A 21017-nucleotide genomic window follows, 5' to 3' on the forward strand; every position below is an offset into this window, starting at 1 on the left:
AGTTACCTGTGAACGGACAAAAGAGTGGCTCAGTAACTGGTGATTTGATTAGCAACAGTCATTTCCAGTAGATTTTTTTTTTTTACATCTTAAGACCTAAGGAAACAGATGTGGCTTTATATAAAAATTTTATTATTGGGCTTTTGTTGAGATTTCAGATGAGTCTCCCCTGACCCTAATGTATTTAAAGAAAGTCAATGGATTTAATTTATTTAAAAAAGCAATTCTGAAAGTTTCTTTCAATTATTTGGTCCAAATGTTTTTACTGTTCACTGCTATAAACAATATTTAACTCAAGATTTTTTTTTTGATTTTCAACAACAGAAAATACCGATGAGTAAACATAATTTTTATAAATATTCAATGTGATGCAAAAGCATAACAATGTTATGAAAGTTTTCAAATATTTTGCAACTGGATCTCAAGTTTCCCTAAAGATAAAATAAAGAGCACTCAGTTAAGTTTCAGCTATGTTGCCATAGCAAATAGACTAAGTCACAGAACTTTTAATACAGTTTCTTTTGGCCTAAGTAGCATATCTATTATGATTTACCTTTTCAAAGTATTTACAGCAGTAAACGCCTACATTGTTTTTTAAGAGCTTCACATATAAGGTTAACTTACAATTATTGTAATACTTATTTGAATTCTCTTTCCATATTTGGCAAAGGTAACTATATGCTGCTTTTGACAGTAGTTTAGTAAGTCTGAAGATACCCGCACAGTAGTTCTGCTAAGCACTTTTCCACAAAAAGAATGTGGTTTTTAAAAGGGCCTACCAGTATGCAAATTAACCTAGAAAAATATTTCTTTTGTGCCATGTAACTCTTGCTTTTTGATTTTTTTAAAAACCAGGAGAGAGAGCAAGAGAAAGGAAAGTGAAATACAGTAAATAACCTTACATTGGCACAGAAGGAAGGCAAATTATTTTCCCCTTGCTAATTTGTTTTGTGTCTCAGTTGAAACAGCTTAGTCAGTGTAGAGTTCCTCCTCTTTATTTGCTTTGACAGGCAGGATGACTATCAACTACTGTGCAGGGTTTTCCCACTATATCTGCCTCATCAAGTTAGATTTCTTTTTATCTTAAAAAAAAAAAAAAAAGAAAAAAATCTGTTAATCCATTCTAGCTCCTAACCTAAGAAGGTGAGTCTGGAGGCAAAATCTGCACTATTCCCACATTCACAAAAAGCACATTAGCCAGAAGGTGATTAGGTAAAGGCTTGTCTACACTACCCCTTGGGGTCGATTTAAGATACACAACTTCAGCTAGGTGAATAGTGTAGCTGAAGTCGACACACTTAGATCGACTTACCCCGGTGTTTTCACTGCGATAAGTCAACAGCTGATGCTCTCCCGTTGACTCCGCTTGCGCTTCTCGTTCTGGTGGAGTGCTGGAGTCGACGGGAGAGTGCTCAGAGGTCGATTTATCGCGTGTATACTAGACGTATACTAGATGACCCCTGCTGCATCGATTGCTGCCCGCCAATCCGGCGGGTAGTGTAGACAAGCCCTTAGATGTGAGGGAAGTTTGGTTTTGGAAAGGGAAGAAAAGAAAGCCTTGTCTTGCGATAGCTTTAACAGTCCGCAAATAACAGCCTACGCATAAGACAATTAGATAGCTGCTGAAAAAAGCTTGGAACTTTGTTACAACCGTCATCAGATTAGTGTACAAGGATTCACCCACTGGATATCACCTGCTCTTTGGCTTCTGGGTCTGAGCAGAATCTAAGCACTGTCTCAGGCTTTGGACCTCTGGGCACACTTCTGGGGACACATCCTCTAACTAGCTCCCAACCCAGAGAGAGAAAACTTTTTACCCGCCCAACTGCCCAGGCCCTGCAACTTGTGCCAGCTGTCCCAAGCAGCTCTTGCACGTTCCCAAAGTTTCACTGAAGCTGTTGATCCTCTAACTTACTGTTACCCCCATTAGGGACAATGTGACATTGAATGCAAGAGTCAAAAAGACAGTGCAAAGGAATTTCTAAAATAATTACCCTTTACTCATAGAAAACACACAAAAGCTATACAGATCTATGGAAAAATAGCAAAAACCTGCATGCAAACCCCTCTCTCAGTTTCCTCACCACTCAGAGTCCATTTGGCTTTGGTCAGCCCTTTCAGGGTTCCAAGACCCTCCTTTGCTACTGCCCAGCCTTGCCTTCTGGGCCTGGGTCTCCTCTCTCTCTAAAATTGCCTGTAAGGAAGTCCTCCTTTTATAAAGGTTCCCACTTAAGGTGACTTTCCTCAGTGTCTTCAAGTCCCTCATTAGAGAATCCATTCCTTGGGTATAAGTCCCCTGAAAAGAAGTTACCTATCCTCCAGTAATCATGGCTGATCAAGACATTTAGTCAGCGCTGATTCCACTGTTGGTGCCCACCTCATGTGCATGAGATTTTTTTTTTTTTTTTAATAGTAGTGTGCAGTAGGGCCATGCATGAGCCCTGTGCCTTCTTGTATTCCCATACAAGGGCCTTAGGGGCAGGGCATCCAAGATCCACCTTCATTTCCCTTGCAATTTGAAACTCAAAAAAGCAGGAATAGAGGACAGGTCATGGGACCACACTGACTACATCTCGAAGAAAGACAATTAAAATGTAAGTAACTGTTCTTTCTTATGTGTCACTGTGAATACCATTGTAGGTGACTGGTGGGCAGTCAGGATGGTGGTAATGAGGAGTTTCAGCTATGTGCGTTGAACAGTGATGAATTTGGCATCAGCTCTGGAAGATGAGTCCAATGCATAAGTCTTGACAAAGGTCAGTGGGACACTCCATGTTGCCGTTTTGCAGATATTGGAAATTGGTACATTTCTGAACCAGGCAGAGGATGTTGCTTGAGCTCTGATGGAGTGAGCCTTGATGTTTATTGGGATTATTACATCAGCTAACACATTTGTAATCCATTCCCAGTATCCTCTGTGAGGAGAGGGTTTGAACTTGAGAACACGTGCCCATGACTATAAATAGATGGAGCAACAATCTGAACAATTTGGTCCTATCAGTGTAATAAAGCAATGGTCTTGGATATATCTGGTGTCTTTAATTTATTTTCCTTTGATGACAAGTATGCCATCAGGAAGAAAACAGGCAGACTGATTGACTGGTTTAGATGAAATTCTAAAGCCACCTTAGGAATGAACTTTGGATAAGGTCCTAGCAACACCTCATCCCTATGGAATTTTGTATAGGAACTCAGGCTTGGCCATAATTGCCTAACACTTAGTCTCCTGGCTAAAGTGTTATCCACTAGGAAGATCATCTTCAGATGTGGTGCAGGGAGTAGGTTTGAATGGAGACTCCATCAGTGTCAGGACTAAATTGAAGTCCCAAGTCGGAGCAGGTTCTCTGACCAGTGGGGAAGTGCCTAACAGCCCTTTAAGAAACTTTGATACCATGAGAAAAGACTGAGCATGACTATACAGGTGGATGCTAAGCTGAGATTGCTATGAAATATACCTTAGTAGAGATGAACAAGAGGCTATCCTGTATAAGTGCAATAGATAAGGATCTGTGATATTGAGCCTGGATCTGGTCAAGACCACGATGGGCTGGCCATATAAGAACATAAAAACGGCCCTACTGGGTCAGACCAAAGGTCCATCTAGCCCAGTATCATGTCTTCTGACAGTGACCAGTGCCAGGTGCCACAGAGGGAATGAACAGAACAGGTAATCATCACATGATCCATCCCGTCGCTCATTCCCAGCTTCTGGCAAACAGAGGCTAGGGACACCATCCCAGCCGATCCTGGCTAATAGCCATTGATGGACCTATCCTCCATGAATATATCTAGTTCTTTTTTGAACCCTGTTATGGTCTTCGCCTTCACAACATCCTCTGGCAAGGAGTTCCACAGGTTGACTGTGTGTTGTGTGAAGAAATACTTCCTTTTATTTGTTTTAAACCTGCTGCCTATTAATTTCATTTGGTGACCCCTAGTTCTTGTGTTATGAGAAGTAGTGAATAACACTTTCTTATCTTCTTTCTCTACACCAGTCATGATTTTATAGACCTCCATCATATCTCCTCTTAGTCATATCTTTTCCAAGCTGAAAAGTTCCAGTCTTATTAATCTCTTCTCATACGGAAGCCGTTCCATACCCCTAATAATTTTTGTTGCTCTTTTTTCTTGCCCTTAACATGAACTTCCTCTATTTAAATGGATATATTCTACTGGTGGATACTTTCCTGCTCTGTGCCAGGATTTCTTGGACCTATAGGAAGCAATCTTGGTCAATGGTATTCAATCAGCCAAAAGCCATGCTCTGAGGTCCAGTGACTTCGAGTTCACATGGAGTATCTGGCCATTGCGTTGTGAGGTCAGGTCCACGCAGTCTGGGAGCTAGATCAGAGACAGATGGACATGTAGTAGGTCTGTCAGCCAAAACTGCCTTGGCCAATAAGGAGCTACAAGAAATATTGTGGCTTTGTCGCCTTTGATTTTGGAAATCACCCTGGGGATTGGTGGAAAGGCATACAAGAGGTTTTGAAGACACTGCACAAGGAAGGTGTCCACCAACAACCTCAGATTCATACCCCTTTGGAATAGAAGTTCTTGCAGTTGGTGTTCATGATGATGGCAAACAGGTCTGTCACCAGAGCCCCTCAAAGACTACTTGTGAGTGGTAAACAAGTGTCTCCTCAGGAAGTCTGCCAGGTTGTTGTTGATATCCGGGAAGTGAAGAGCCCTCTGGGTTATCCTATGCTAGTGGCACCACATCCAGAGCTTGATGATTTTCAGGCACAGTGATGATGAATATGTGTCTCCTTGCCCATTTATGTAGTGCACTGTGGAAGGACTGTCCATCAAGATCTGTAGAGTTTAGAAGAACAGTTAGGAAGGCCATGCAAGTTAGCCTGAAGGCTCTGAGCTCCAGGAGAAATGTAATAAAGGAAAGGAATTATTTAAATTCAAAAGATGTTAGGACAAGGAGCAACAGCCTACTGTAAACATAATATTGGGGGGGGGGGGGAAACTTAGTAGTGAGAGCAAATTGGCAGTGAAACTGACTCCCAAGATTGGTCAAAGCACAAGCATTGTCATTGTTGGCATCTAAGAAGACAGATAAGATATTCAATGCAGAATGTCAGACTGAAAGTTCAAATAGTCTCTTCTTGCTAAACATCTGATAATGCTGTTCAGAATTCTGAGACTGAAGAAGTCATGCAAAAGTGCTTTGCCAATTTATTACTCTGCCAGATAGTTTTAGTTTGTGCTTACTATACCAGAGATACCACAAATCATCAAAAACATTTCACATAATTAGCTATCCACCTCTAAAAAAATATGGGAAGTTTTGGTGACCGAAGATCACCCAAATGCCCAACTGTCCCAATTCTGTGAAGAAGCATGAAGAGTCCACTAGTTAGGTGATTACACACTGGAAGCACACCATATAAAAATAGTAGAAAAAGAGATAATTAAAACATATGATTGAATACATATTTAAAATAAAACTATAAAAAGATTTCATTACCTTGGCAATGGCAGTTTGTTTATACATGCGTGTAATCAGACCCATGACTTGAACAAAGTGGCTTTCAGCGACATCTGAATTTGGAGCCCTCATTAATTTCTCCCACTCTTCAAAGCTGGTATTCAGTTCCTGAATGGGGGAAGAAAAATGTTTAGAGGTACAATATAAATGGCAGAACAATTACTGCTTCTGTGAATCATGTCCTACCTTCCTACCAAAAGGAACGGTAAGGAAGGAGATTATATTCAAAGATGCCAGTTTTTTCATAGAAAAACATCAGTACAGCAGCAAGTCAGTCACATGTTCCTACCAATAATAGAAACTTGTGACAAGCTGCGGGCGAAAATAAAGCTCACTCTGTTAACATTATGAATCAAACACTAAGCACTTTTTATTAAGAAGAAGTACTGAACAAGCAAAAAGAATTCTAATTATATATGAAAGTGGAGCATCAGGAAAATATAATCATGTAACAAAGAACATTAATGGTAAGATTTAGTTTTAGTCAATCAGCCAAGATGACCTGATGAAACTTATTTAAATAAAAATACAATGTAATCAGCTATCAAACCTTCACAATATTTTCCTTTGTTACAAATAACTAAACAAAAACATTAATTCTACTTGATTGATCTAATGCCATTTATGCTGATTTTCATGTGCTGTTAAATACTTAACAGATACAACTATTTGGTACTCTGGTCACACGGTCTGGGCACCTTTAAACGTAAGATAGACTCTTGGCCCAGATTACCTCCCCCAATGTAGATGTTAATTCTTGTAGGGCATGGGTATTCCATCTTATCCCTTTTAGCATCCAGATGTGAGCCCAGGGTAGGGAGAGACAGACACACTTGTGAGAGTTGCATTAGAGGTGGGTGTTTGAGGCCTTCGGACACTCATTCCCTAGAACTCTTGCTCCCAATCCTACAACATGCACAAACTGCAATGTGACCTGGGGAAGGGGTCTTATGGGAGGGAATGACTGTGTGTAAGGAAGAAATGGGGTGGACTTGTGGAGGGAGAGCAGGGGAATGGGAATTTAACTTTTAATTGAGAGTGGAAGAAAATTTAAAAAAAAACAACAACAACTGAATAAATTAAACAGATGTATAAAACAGGAATGTAAAATGTTAACCGGTTAGCATTAGTCTTAATGGTTAACTCACCTTAACCATTAACTCCCAGGCCAGCTGGGAGGCTGGCCAATCGCAGCAGCCCTGCCCGCTGAAGCGGCCCCAGCCGCATCTCCCAGCCAGAGGAGCACCACCCAGATGGAGCAGCACCACCCAGCCGCACCGGTCAGCCCCTTAATCGGTTAACCATTTAAACGAAATATTTTTAAATAAATTAAACAGTTAACTTTTAAAATGGTATTTACATCCCTAATATAAAATGGAATATACTTATAAAACAACGGTGAATAGACCAGGGTTGGGGATGAGTAGTCATTTTAATAATTTGATGGGAAAGAAATGGAGACAAAACTTTTAAAAGGGGAAAAATATTTGCTACCTTTGTTACTATTATGATAAAAGCCAAACCAAAATCAGAAATAGTGAAGAAATTAACACACTTAATATAACACCCCATTATTTTCTTCTAATACAATAATATCATATTTATTTATTTATCTATCTAATATCATAATTTTTGAGAAACGGACCATTTTAATGGGGTTTATTTCATGTCCTCAAACTCACTTGAGTGATTGGGCTACACAAACTGTTTACATGTAAATGTGTAGCATGAAAAACATAATTCCAGAGTATACAAAATCTTCCATTGGGAACTTTGGTACAGTACAACAGTTATCGTGAGACTAGGGTCTGAAAGCAAACTACCTCAACCACAATCCAAATAAGTCTGAGATAGAATCATACAACCATAGGACTGGAAGGGACCTCGAGAGGTCATCTAGTCCAGTCCCCTGCACTCATGGCAGGACTATTATCTAGACCAGACTTGACAGGTGTTTGTCTAACCTGCTCTTACAAATCTTCAATGATGGAGATTCTGCAAACTCCCTAGGCAGTTTATTCCAGTGCTTAACCACCCTGACAGTTAGGAAGTTTTTCCTAATGTCCAACCTAAACCATCCTTGCTGCAATTTAAGCCCATTGCTTCTTGTCCTAGCCTCAGAGATTAAGGAGAACAATTTTTCTCCCTCCCCCTTGTACCAGCCTTTTATGTACTTGAAAACTGCTATCTTGTCCCCTCTCAGTCTTCTCCTCTCCAGACTAAACCTAATTTTTTCAGTCTTCCCTCATGGGTCTTGTTTTCTAAACCTTTAATCATTTTTGTTGCTCTTCTCTGGACTTTCTCCAATTTGTCCACATTCTTCCTGAAATGTGGTGCCCAGAACTGGACATAATACTCCAGTTTAGGCCTAATCAGCATGAAGTAGAGCAGAAGAATTACTTCTCGTGTCTCGCTTACAACACTCCTGCCTAAACCTTCCAGAGGATGTTTTTCGCAATAGTGTTACACTGTTGACTCATATTTAATTTGTGATCCACTATGACTCCCTGATCCCTTTGTGCAGTATTCCTTTCTATGCAGTCACTTCCCATTTTGTACGTGTGCAACTGATTGTTCCTTCCTAAGTGGAGTGTTTTGCATTTGTCCTTATTGAATTTCATTCTATTTACTTCAGACCATTTCTCCAGTTTGTCCAGATCATTTTGAATTTTAATCCTATCCTCCAAAGCACTTGCAACCCCTCCCAGCTAGGTATCATCCATAAACTTTATAAGTGTACTCTCTATGCTATTATCTAAATCACTGATTAAGATATTGAACAGAACTGGACCCAGAACTGATCCCTGCAGGATCCCACTTGACTGTGAATCACTGATAACGACTCTCTGGGAATGGTTTTCCAATCAGTTGTGCACCCACCTCATTGTAGCTCCAGCTAGATTGTATTTTCCTAATTTGTTTATGAGAAGGTCATGTGAGACAGTATCAAAAGCCTTACTAAAATCAAAATACACCAAATCTACTGCTTCCCCACTATCCACAAGGCTTATTACTCTGTCAAAGCTATTAGGTTGATTTGACATAATTTGTTCTTGACAAATCCATGCTGACTGTTATCACATTATCTTTTAGGTGTTTGCAAATTGATTGCTTAATTATTTGCTCCATTATCTTTCTGGATACTGAAGTTAAGCTGACTGGTTTGTAATTCCCCGGGTTGTCATTTCCCTTTTTATAGATTGGCACTATATTTGCCCTTTTGCAGTGCTCTGGAATCTCTCCCATCTTCCATGACTTTTCAGAGATCATCGCTAATGGCTGAGATATCTCCTCAGTCAGCTCCTTGAGTATTTTAGGATGTATTTCATCAGGCCTGATGCAGCCAGAGCCCTGGGACCCTCCCACCCCACAGGTTTTTAGAACCTGAGCTCCAGCCCTACTCCAGAAGTCTACACAGCAGTGAAACAGCCCCACAGCTGGAACTCCGCAAGCCCAAGTCAGCTGGCGTGGGCCAGTCACGGGTTTTTCTTTGCTGTGTAGACATACCCTGTAAGGCCCTTTCCCTAATTTTGTCAGCTCTGTTAACTGTCAGTCAGTCTCCCAGAACCCATTACACTAGCTGTTCTATCCCAGTCTCTGCTGGTCCCACCCTAACCTTGCGTTATACACTCTCCACAAAGTTAAAAGAAAACCCAGTTGATGGATCATACTGAAAATCCTTTCAGGGGTTATACATTAAGGTTGGGGAAAGTTATTAGAAAGGACAGCAGAGATTATACCGACAGCCCTAATTGTATTTTTAAATCGCAATGTGTACTTAGATGCGCAGGTAGCAGCTACAAAGCCAAGAGCACTTTAGTTTATAAACAGCAAGAAGAGTCTTTTTCTTTTTGATGCACATTTTCCTATAGTTTACTCATGTATATGTCAACTCAAGATTACTTTACTGCAACACACTGTACTGTTTGAGAGTACGCTGAAACTGAAATTGAATGTGACTGTCCACTTATTAAGTCGTGCACCCTCACGCAAAGAACACAGACACCAGAGCACTGGTTGTGCAAGAAGAGAGAGTGGGGAAAAGTGCTGGCCAGGCATTTTCTGTTGAAGAATTGTCAGGTTTGGAATGCTCTCACCTCTTGGTCTGCTAGAACCCAGATTTGTTAGCTTTCGGGGAACACCACAAAACTCGTATTTATTCTTGGGAATTAGAGGAAGAGACTGGTTGTTGGGATGCGTATACTTGGTCTTTGGATGGGCTGCTATTAAGGAGACATGCTTTTTTGTTATAATTATTGGTTGTCCCATAGATGTATTAAAGAACTTATTGGTTTAACTTTAATAAAGTTCCTGACAGATTAGAATGTACACTAAAAAGAGACAAAATACTAAACCCTGGGCAAGTTACTGAAGTTTATAATTTTAGATCAGAATATTTGATTATGTGTAAAATGCGAGATTTTGAAAAAGACTGCAACTCTTGCTGGTGAATACAAAAACACTAGTCATGAACTAATTGTGTATGAAATTTCTTTCAGTGAACTACCCCATAAACACTGCAATTAAATGTATTACTGTACTTTTAAGTGTTGTAGTCATTGCAAATGTGCAGATTAAATTTCTTGTACTGAGGGTTTGTTCAATTTTTGTAACATAACTTAATTTGGCAAAATATAGGCGAGACAGAGAATTAAAACAACCAGTGTGTGCGAATAAGTGTAATTAGACGATTTTGTAAGGTAATCTATAAAGAGACATTTCAAATTAATACAAATGAACCCTTAACTGCAGTTACTTCAATATATTCTCCTATATATACTCCTCTTATAGTGAAGCTTAATTTTTTGTTTGTTTATTTTTATAATGAACATTTAGAGTTCAAGTATTCTTTTGGAATGCAGTACCTGTTACCTACTGGTACCAGATAGTGTTAATCCACTTAAAATGCAGCATTTGTCACCTCTCTCTTTGGGGAAAGTATGAGTAAAAATCCCTGGCTCAGGGTTTTGCTGCAAATATTCCCAATAGGGAGAGAAGATGCAGTCTTGTTCTCTGTTCTTCAGGGAGTGAAGATACAGCCTTGTAGTGTCCCCACCCTCCACACCAGACATTCTGAGGTTGAAGAGTATGGGATCTTTTCTGTACCTCTAATACTGGTAAAATTCTGCTTATAAAGTGAAGCGTTTCTGTGGAAGGGAAACCCTTCACTATGAGTTTTGGGTCCTGCACCATTTCAGGTGATGAAAACTTTGCTATTGACTTCAGTGGAGCTGGATCAGGTCCTGTAAGAGAGAGGCGAGTATGCACATGTATTTTATTATATGATACCAACAATTTATTTAAAATCCTAACACATTCTAATGTAGTTACTGTATGTGGTAGACTACATCATAGTGTATTATGTATGGCTCTTTTGGGGCAAGCTTCATAGATCGCTTGTGGATTCACCACCCATGGTAATGCAGTCACCTCATACCCATGGTGATAAAACCTATGCCCCATTATTTTATTTTTATGTGTATGTGTAACATAAACATACACTATATATAAATTCATGTTCCTTATATACAAAAATATATTCCAAATAATTCAGATAAAAAAGGATAGTGAACACAGTTAGATATTACTGCTAGCACCAAGTTTGTTAAATATTTAAAAATATTGAATGAGAGTCATTTCACCTTAGCCGCAGCTTTTGGGAGATCAAATGGAATGCGTTGTCTAATTTTGGGAGGCAACTGGGTTAGAACTTCATTCTTCAAGCGTCTGATCATTATGTTACTTAACAACTGATGTAATTCACCTAAGTTTGAAGCCCCTCTGCAGTCCCATAGAGTTCTTTTACCAAAAAACCTGAGAATGAGAAGGTGAGAGGGGTGATGAAACTTGTTCTGCTAACTTGAATCAACAATTTCTTTCATACACATTTGATTTATAACATGGGACAAGATACCCATGTGTGACAGAGCCGTACTCAGTGTACCTGGGTGTGAGGCACAGGTGGCTCTCCATTTCATTTCTGCCTCTCCACAATCCTAGAGGCTGGCAGGAACCAAAGTGGCCAAGAACAAGTTAGAGCAGTCTAGGGGCTGCTTTAATTTGCACCAGCAGATAAGGAGCCTCTCCACCAGCCAGGAGTATATTAACTCTGGCCCTGCCAAGGCTGGAGGTCCACACTGAGCAGCCACCGAGCAGCATGTCTAGGCTAGAGCATCTCAGCTTTGTGCATTGCATCAGGTGGGGTAAAGGTTTCTGGCACCTCTGGAGGTGGGGGAAGGGATTGTTCTTTGTTTTGTTTCACTACTGCTGTTGAATTGCCTTATGCCCCCCACCCCTTTCAGCCCATTGGTTTGTACCCATTCCCTTACCTAATATTCTTTTGTATAAATGATCTCAGAACTCCTCTGTGTACAATTGGGTTTTTGTGTCAGGGGCTTCCGGATCTGCATAAGCAAAAGGGTAGGTGGAGGTGTCTAGGTCTGACGCAAAGAGAAACCGCTGCTACCAGCACATGTGCCAGTGCAGAGATGGGGAGGGGGTAGTTTGGTACAGTTCTTTCCTGATTGCCAGTGCAGCACAGCCAATACAGAGGATGATCACTGTTTTGGCTCTGTTGCTATAAATGTCCTAAGAAATGCTTAAGGCAGGCCAAAGATTGAGAAAGTCCTACTTTTGTTCCAAGAATTTTAACAACCCGCTTTCCTCCTTAAGAGTCTCTCTTCCCTGAGTGAATGATTAAGTGTCACCCCAACTGCCAGGTAACCTTTGAGCCCCCCACGTTTCATCTGAACACTCCCCTCTTTTGAACCCCTCTTAGTGCTATTTAACCAGCAGGGAAGATGGAAAGGGTCTTGCACACTGCCCCCCTTTCTGTTTTTAGCTTTTTTCTCACTTCTTTTCTATCATACTGGCCAGGAGATTAGCGGCACAAGTAGCATGACAAATTCCATCAAGATTTCATCAATTCTGAAGAGCTGCCCAACAAACACCTGCCCAGGATAGAAGTATATTGGAAACATCTGAAAGAATTTACAGTTCAGCAGCATTTTACTCTGCTGTCTAGAATCAACTTAGGAAGGGACACAGAGACTCATGTCTGAGCTGGTGAAGTATGATCATACTGTGAGGATGATGTATTCAGGAGGAAGATGCTGGCTACACCACTATTTAGAATCATAGAATATCAGGGTTGGAAGGGACCTCAGGAGGTCATCTAGTCCAACCCCCTGCTCAAAAGCAGGACCAATCCCCAATTAAATCATCCCAGCCAGGGCTTTGCACACTTCCTGTCCCGCTCCCCCATATTTATTTACTGAGTACTATATATACAATCCCCAGAAGACACTTTTTCTGTCCTAATTAGAGTCAAGGTGCTACCATTTTATTCATGTAAGTGAGAGAGGGGAAAGTTAAGAAAAGGTAGGCAAAAAATTCAGACTCCCTCCAGACCTTTTACCTTCAGAAAGAGGTGACCTTGAATATCCAAGTCGAAAGATATGCTTGGAAAATACAGCATAAAAATGTTAAATCAAGCTTAAACATCATAGAACATTTTTATTTCAGCCCAATCATAAAGACAAAGTTATTTATTTTGAGCATGGCAGACCATCACTCAGTTTGATTTTTTGCACATTTATGGTATTCCAAAAATAAAATCATTATCCAGAATTGAATAGCTAACCACACTGTACATCCCACACACATTTGTGGTGTGAAAATTTCACATTCTCACAGTCAAAACACCTTAGAAAAAACAAAGTTACTCTGTCTGGATATCAGACAAAACTGTTTCATGGCATCTCAAATGCTAAAAAATTCATAAGCCAGGGGGTAAAACAAAAAATTGTTTGGGAAAATGGAACCTTAGAATATGAATTTTTATAAGAATACCATCCAAGTGAAACTCAAGTTATCTGGCAAAATGAATTCCGTTAAGTAACAGAATAACTTGACTTTCACTTGGATATTCACTTCCAAGTGAATTTTTCTTGGATATTCACTTGGAAGTATCTTCCCAAGTCTGAGGTTCCAGAAACGTACATAAAGTTGAGAGCTTACATAACCACACCAGTGATAAAGATAACCATTAAGAATGACACAAAATGAATTTGTGGCATAACAAGGTTTTATAGATTAAGTTCTGAAAAAAACAATTATTTAAACCACAGTTTCTTAGCAAATCTGTTTCTGAGCAACTCCTCTTTCTTTTCTACTTTTAGAATACATCTAGAGAAACTGATTCTTAAATGAGAGAGAGAAATGTCTAGGGCACTGGACTGGAACTCAGGATACCTAGGTTCAATTCTCAGCTCAGCTACAGATACCCCAAGTGAGCCTGGGCAAGACACTGTGTCTCAGTTCCTCATCTGTAAATTAGGGCAATGCTTCCTTATCTCACACGGGTATTGTGAGAATACAATACATTAGTGGTTATGAGATGATCAGTGATGAGGGAAATAAATAGCTGGACAGGTAGTCTAGCACAGGACTGGGGTGCCTGGACCGCCCAAGTTTTAAAGCTAGCTTTAAAACTAACTCAAAATATTTACTTTCTTCACTCCCCTGAATGGATAATTTACTTCTGGGGGAATTCTGTGCCACTGCACATGCACAGAATTTATGTCCCCGCAGATTTCTTTGCTTCCCCGCAGAAAAATGACTTTCTGATGGGCAAGCAAATGAAAGCCAGCAGTATTTTTCGGGTGCCCAGGGCAGCCAGCAGAGAGGTAAATTACTGTGGGGCAGGGTGCAGGACTAGGGAAAATCCATCTGGTGGCTCCTAACCAGCTGTTAGCCCCGGCTGGGCTGGGGAGGACGGGACTTCCTCTTCCCCTGCATGGCATCTGGGGCTGCGTCAGACCCACCCTCTGATTTCTCCCCCAGCTGTAGGAAGCTCCGCAAACTCCCTCTGACCCCATGCTTCCTGTACCCATTGCTCCTCAGCTGCAGGGGGAGAGATCCGCCATCTGTCCAACCCCCGTGCATCCAGACTCATCATACCTAGACTCTCCCACCGAGCCTCATCCCCTCTCCATCCCGCACCCAGAACCCCCCTGCCCCCCGATGAGCCTCACTCCCCGTGCACCTGGACCACCCCGATGAGCCACCCGGCATCTGGATCCCCACTGTACCAAGCCCCAATCAACTGCACCTGGATCCCCACCCTACTGAGTCCCACTCCCCCAGCATCTGGACCCCACCACTGAACCCCCCACACTCAGACCCCCCTGCCGAGCTCTATCCCCCTCCACCCCAACACCCCTACTGCTGAGCCCCAACTACCTTCATCTGGACCCCCCCTATGGAGTCCCATTATGGTTGCACCCAGAACCCCCCAACAAGCCCCTGTACATCTAGATCTCCCCCCACACCCGGATCCCCCACTCAGCTGCCTATACCCAGATTGCCCCACACCTCTCAACCCACACCTGGATTTCCCCACACTAAGTCCCCTCCACAGTTCAATCCTGTCTTGCTGAACCTGTCTGCCCACACCTGGTGCACCTTGCACGGAGGAGCATGCCCTGGGGTGTTTCTGGGGCAGGCCCAGTCCTTGCGCTGTGTCAGGGTTGGGTGCAGCCTCACTGCTGAGTGAGTGTCCCGGGGGGAGGCTGCACAGTTATCTCCCACCGCTGTGCAGCCAGTGGTCTGTGCACTCCAATGCCATGCTAGAGCCTCCACATGTATTTGACAAATAAAATTTGCAGAATTTTAAAATATTGTGTGCAGAATTTTTATTTTTTTGGTGCAGAATTTTTAATTTTTTGGCACAGAATGCCCTCAGGAGTAATAATTTGTTTATAAAGCACTTTGAAGTAGTATTATTACTATTAGAGCTGTCCAAGGCTCAGGAATTACAGGTGAAAAAAGGTTCTGTTCTGTAACTGTTGTTCTTCAAGAAGTGGATGCAGATTTGTATTTTACTCAAATGTGTTCATACCTAACACATAGGAGCAAGAGACTTTCCTGCAGCAGTGCCTGTCGGGGCAGTGAGAATCCCCTACGCCTCCTTGTGACCCCTCCTGAAGCTATAGAAGGGCAACGCTGCCCCAAATCCCCTCAATTTCTTTGCACTGGAGAAAAAGCTAAGAGTATATCTACACTGCAATAAAAGACCTGTGGCACTGAGTCTCAGAGCCCGGGTCAAATTAACTGGGATCTTGTGCTGCAGAGCTAAAACTAGCAGTATAGGCATTCAGGCTCAGGATGGTCCTGAGGCTCTGAAACCCTCTGTGACATTGAGCCAGAAACGATAAAGCAATTCGTAAGCTAAATGACCCACATTCAACCTTTAGAGACGTGAGAAAAGCATGTCACTGGTAATTAGGGACATTTCATAATGTTAGATAGACTAGAGTTTTGAAATGCAAATCTGTATCGTAAGAGAATTAGAGGTAATACTAATTGTACGTGTTTACTAACAACTTGTTAGATGTTAACCATGTAAACAGACAGTTCCTGTCTGTTACTACTATTGATTCAAGGATCAAAAAGGGAATATTAATATCTAGATGAAACCTGAATGTAATAATATCATTATTTATATTTTTCTTTTAAGTTTGTAGTAAACTGTCTTTGAACTACTCAATGGATAATTACCTTATGTTGATGAATGCAACTAGTTACCACATAGGAAATAGGAGGTTCTACTTCAAAGCCACAATGCTGCACCCAAGTAAAGCTATAAAAAGGACTCTGGTGCCCTGATCCTGTATCTCAAATCTGCTTAAGATTCATCAGGGGAAGTCTGAGACATAAGAACATAGGAATGGCCATACTGGGTCAGACCAAAGGTCCATCAAGCCCAGTATCCTGTTCTCTGACAGTGGCCAATGGCAGGTGCCCCAAAGGGAATGAACAGACAGGTTATCATCAAGTGATCCATGCCCTGCCATCCAATCCCAGCTTTGAGCAAACAAGAGACACAAGACTGAGGTCCCCAGCTCCAGTCTGGGTAACCCTGATATTCGACATTGGACTATAACCTATGGAACTAATTCCGAAAGAACTTTTGCAACTTTGAAGCTCACCATCTCTACTACGAAACTGACTTAAGAACTTTATTTATATCTGTATGTATCGGGGTGGGCAAACTTTTTGGCCCGAGGGCCACATCTGGGTATGGAAATTGTATGGCAGGTCCTGAATGCTTACAAAATTGGGTTTGGGGTGCAGGAGAGGGGGAGGACTCTGGCTGGGGGTGCGGGCTCTGGGGTAGGGCCAGAAATGAGGAGTTCAGGGTGCGAAAGGGGGCTCCGGGCTGGGGCTGGGGCAGGGGGTTGAGGTGTGTGTGTGGAGGGGGGGAGGTGCTTACCTCAAGCAGCTCCCGGAAGCAGTGGCACGTCCCCTCTCTGGCTCCTATGCAGAGGCGCGGCCAGGAGGCTCTGTGCACTGCCTTGTCCACAGGCACCACCCCCACAGGCCACAGTTCCCGGCCAAAAGGAGCTGCGGAGGCAGCGGTTGGGGCGGAGGCAGCATGTGGAATCCCCTGGCTGCCCCTAAACATAGGAGCCGGACGGGGGACATGCCGCTGCTTCCGGGAGCCGTGGCCACTCCCTAGCAGGAGCTCGAGGGCTGGATTAAATTGGCTGGTGGGCCGGATGTGGCCCACGGGCCGTAGTTTGACCACCCCTGGTATGTATAATGATCTTTTAACGTATACTCACCCTCTTTTCTTTTTTAATAAATCTTAGTTTAGTTAATAAGAATTGGCTGTACGCATGTATTTGGGTAAGATCTGAAATATTCATTGACCTGGTGGGTAATGTGTCCGATCCTTTGGGATTGGTAGAACTTTTTACATGATGAACAAGATTTTCAGTTATCCTCATCATATTTGATTTGGCTGTCTGGGTGGAAGCCCAAGGATGGATTGTTTTAAGAGAACTGTATTTTTGTCTTCTGGGTAACCAATAAGGTATTAGGGAAGCTGTTTTATTGCTGGCTTGGTGAATCTAATTATTAGAATAACCACCAGTTTTGGGGACTGTCTGCCCCATTCTTTTCAGTTTGCCCTGACTGAACAGTCTCAGCGTGGCCCCCTAGAACCTTAGTCACACCCTCTCCCCACACTGGGTTTCAGAGCACTGGGCTCCTGAGCCTATACATCTACACTGCTATGTTTAGCTCCAGAGCCCAAGGCTGAGCCAGCAGACCTGCGCTCTGAGATTTGGCGCTGAGGATTTTTCTTTGGAGTATAGACATACCCTAAGATTCTGATGGAGAAGGGATAGAGGGCGGGTTATGGAATACATCTTGAAGAACGTAATCGTTTTTTCTTCTTCACATGGCTGTAGACATGTATTCCACTCAGGTGACTCACAAGTAGTACAGTATGGTGGGAGATAATGAGTCCATTTAAATAGTGATTGCAACAACACTTTCCAAAATTTGCATCAAATCTCAAAGTGGTGATTGCATAATGATGAGCAAAAGTATGAAAATAAGGTGTGAATTTTTGACAGTGAGGGTAATTAATTACAGGAATAATTTACTAAGGATTGTGTTTGATTCTCCACCACAGACAATTTTAAAATCAAGATTGAATGCTTTTCTAAAAGATATGTGCTAGGAACTATTTTGGGGAAGTTCTATGGCCTGTGACATACATGAGGTTAGACTAGATGATCAGAATGGTCCCTTCTGGCCTTATAATCTACAAATTTATGCATTAATAGATAAACTGCCGGATGACACAAAAAAAAAGAGTTAAGGGCTTTCTTAACAGATCGTCAGATGGCTGCAGCTCACTCTAATCTGCCCTCGATGTCGCAGCTGTTTCCTCCATTGCAATGGCCTCTGCAATATAGTGCCAGATATTCAACAGTTTATGGAAGGCTTACCCTTTAATGGACAATCTTTGTTTCAAATAAGACATACAAGGTGTTGTACCCTTTTAAAATTTCACACACTACTCTCTGCTCCCTGGGAGCATGCACTCCAGCAGCTCGGAAGCACCAATGTAATCTTCCACAGCAAATATTCTCAGCATGTCAGAGACAGCTCTTCTATCCGCTGAGGCAACTTAACACCTTCAGGAAGAGACAGAAACCTGTCAGAAGAGGAGGTCATCTAACTCCTGCTCTAACCACTTGTTTTGCCCTCAACCTCCTGTAGGGAAACAAGCCTTTTGATTTCTTCTTCAAGGACAGCAATGCAACTAGCAGCAATCTTCTCGTTCCTTCCTTTTCAGGAATAGACCATCTTACTTCCTCAGCATCTGGGAGATATAACCTTGGACAGAATCCACCACAACCCTTGGTACATTGCTCCAATAGCTAATTAGCCAGTTAAAAAAGAATGCCTTATATCCAATCTGAATTTGTTATACCTTTCTCTGCTATACTGAAGAACCCATTATTACATTTTTCCTCATGTAGTTATTTATAGACTAATCAAGTCACCCCTTAACCTTCTCTTTGTTAAGATAGATGGAAGGAGCTCTATTGGTTTATCATTGTAAGGCATATTTTCTATCCTTTAATCATTCTTCTCTGAATCCTCTCCAATTTATAAATATCATTCTTGAATTGTGAGCACCAGAACTAGACACAGTATTCCAGCAACAGTTGCACCAGTGCCAAATACAGAAGTAAAATCTCTCTATTCCTACTCAAGATTCTGGTTTATACATCCCAGGATCTCATTAGCTCTTTTGGCCACAGTGTCACACTGGGAGTTCATGTTCAGCTAAAGATTCAAACTTCCCACCCCCCAAATCTTTTTCAGAGTCACTGCTTCCCAGGATAGATTCCCTAATCCTTTAAGTATTGGCCTCTATTCTTTGTTCTCAGATGTATACATTTACATTAGCCATATTAAAACATATATTGTATTCATGCGCCCAGTTTACCAAGTGATTTAGATCACTCTGAATCAGTGACCCATCCTCTTCATTATTTACCACTCTCCCAATTTCTGGGTCATCTGCAAACTTTAACATTGATGATTTCATGTTTTCTTCAGGTCATTAATAAAAAATTTGAATATCATAGGGCCAAGAACTGATCCCTGCGGGACCTCACTGGAAACAGACCCACTCGATGACGATTTCCTGTTTACAGTTACATTTTGAGACCTATCAGTTAGCCAATTTTTAACCCATTGAATGTGTACCATGTAATTTTATATTATTCTAGTTTTTTAATCAAAATGTCATGCAGTACCAAGTCAAATGCCTTACAGAAGTCTAAATATATTATGACAGGTTTCAGAGTAACAGCCTTGTTAGTCTGTATTCGCAAAAAGAAAAGGAGTACTTGTGGCACCTTAGAGACTAACCAATTTATTTGAGCATAAGCTTTCGTGAGCTACAGCTCACTTCATCGGATGCATACTATGTATGCATCCGATGAAGTGAGCTGTAGCTCCCGATGAAGTGAGCTGTAGCTCACGAAAGCTTATGCTCAAATAAATTGGTTAGTCTCTAAGGTGCCACAAGTACTCCTTTTCTTTTTTTGTAAATATATTATGTCATAGAATATCAGGGTTGGAAGGGACCACAGGAGGTCATCTAGTTCAACCCCCTGCTCAAAGTAGGACCAATCCCCAATTTTTGCCCCAGATCCCTAAATGGCTTCCTCAAAGATTGAACTCACAACCTTGGGTTTAGCAGGCCAGTGCTCAAACCCCTGAGCTATCCCTCTCCGCCCCCACCATGTAATGTCAATACTATTACCTTTACCAATCAAACTTGTCATCTCTTCAAAAAAGATAGCAAGTTAGTTTGATAGGATCGATTTTCCATAAATCCATGTTGATTTGCACTAATTACATTACCCCTCTTTAGCTCTTTATTGAGTTCTGTGTCTGCAGCTCCATTATCTTGCCCAGGATTGATGTCAGGCTGACAGGCCTATAATTACCCATGTCAACCCGTTTACCCTTTTAAAAAATTGGCACACCATTAGCTTTCTTCCAGGCTTCTGGAAGTTTCCCAGTGCTTCAAGACTAATTGAAAATCAACATTAATGGTCCAGTCACCTCTTTTAAAACTCCTGAATGCAAGTTATCTGAACATGCTGATTTAAAAATGTCTGACTTTAGTAGCTTCTGTTTAACATCCTCCAGAGACACCAGTGGAATGGAAAGAGTGTTATTACCATATGTTGAGACTGTACCATCTGTTTTTTCACCAAATACAGAACAGAAATACTTGTTGAACACTTCTCCCTATTCTGCATTATTATTGATAATTCTCCCATTTCCATCTAGTAATTTAGACATTGCTTCCCAGATGAGGATATCATACTTCACTAGGAGAGCTTGTTGGTTTGCTGTTCTCATCTGGAGGAAAGTAGTAGAATAAATCTTTCTTGCTAAGCAGTCCAGTCTTTCTTTGGGGTCGACTTAATTCTCCCCTGCTGTAATCTCTTTTAATGGCTATGATGATGAGGGAGGTGGGTTGGAGCAAAACATTCAAAGCCTTGCAATGGTACATGGTATCGTTTGTCTATATGTTTGACTGTCGGGGCTAGCAACACTGGTGTAAGACAAAAGGCTTTCACTGGCTGTCAGAGAGTGTTATTAATCAGCAGGGCTACTCTTCCTGGAGCTGTTG

The 21017-nt window shown here is 41.6% G+C and overlaps 1 protein-coding gene across 2 annotated transcripts in view; it reads right to left on the reverse strand.

The window, feature by feature from the left end:
* ZRANB3 (zinc finger RANBP2-type containing 3) overlaps nucleotides 1-21017 on the reverse strand; it is a 128095-nt gene that overhangs the window by 51064 nt on the left and 56014 nt on the right. For both annotated transcript variants that reach the window (XM_084642980.1, XM_084642979.1), the window contains exons 7-8: nucleotides 11140-11311; nucleotides 5477-5605 (exon numbers count right to left, since the gene is read on the reverse strand). In XM_084642980.1, the coding sequence (XP_084499106.1) occupies nucleotides 5477-5605; nucleotides 11140-11311 (301 nt within the window). The remainder of the gene's footprint in view (nucleotides 1-5476; nucleotides 5606-11139; nucleotides 11312-21017) is intronic.

This window comes from Lepidochelys olivacea (assembly GCF_965140295.1).
Source record: "Lepidochelys olivacea isolate rLepOli2 genome assembly, chromosome: 11".
Lineage (NCBI taxonomy): Eukaryota > Metazoa > Chordata > Testudines > Cheloniidae > Lepidochelys > Lepidochelys olivacea.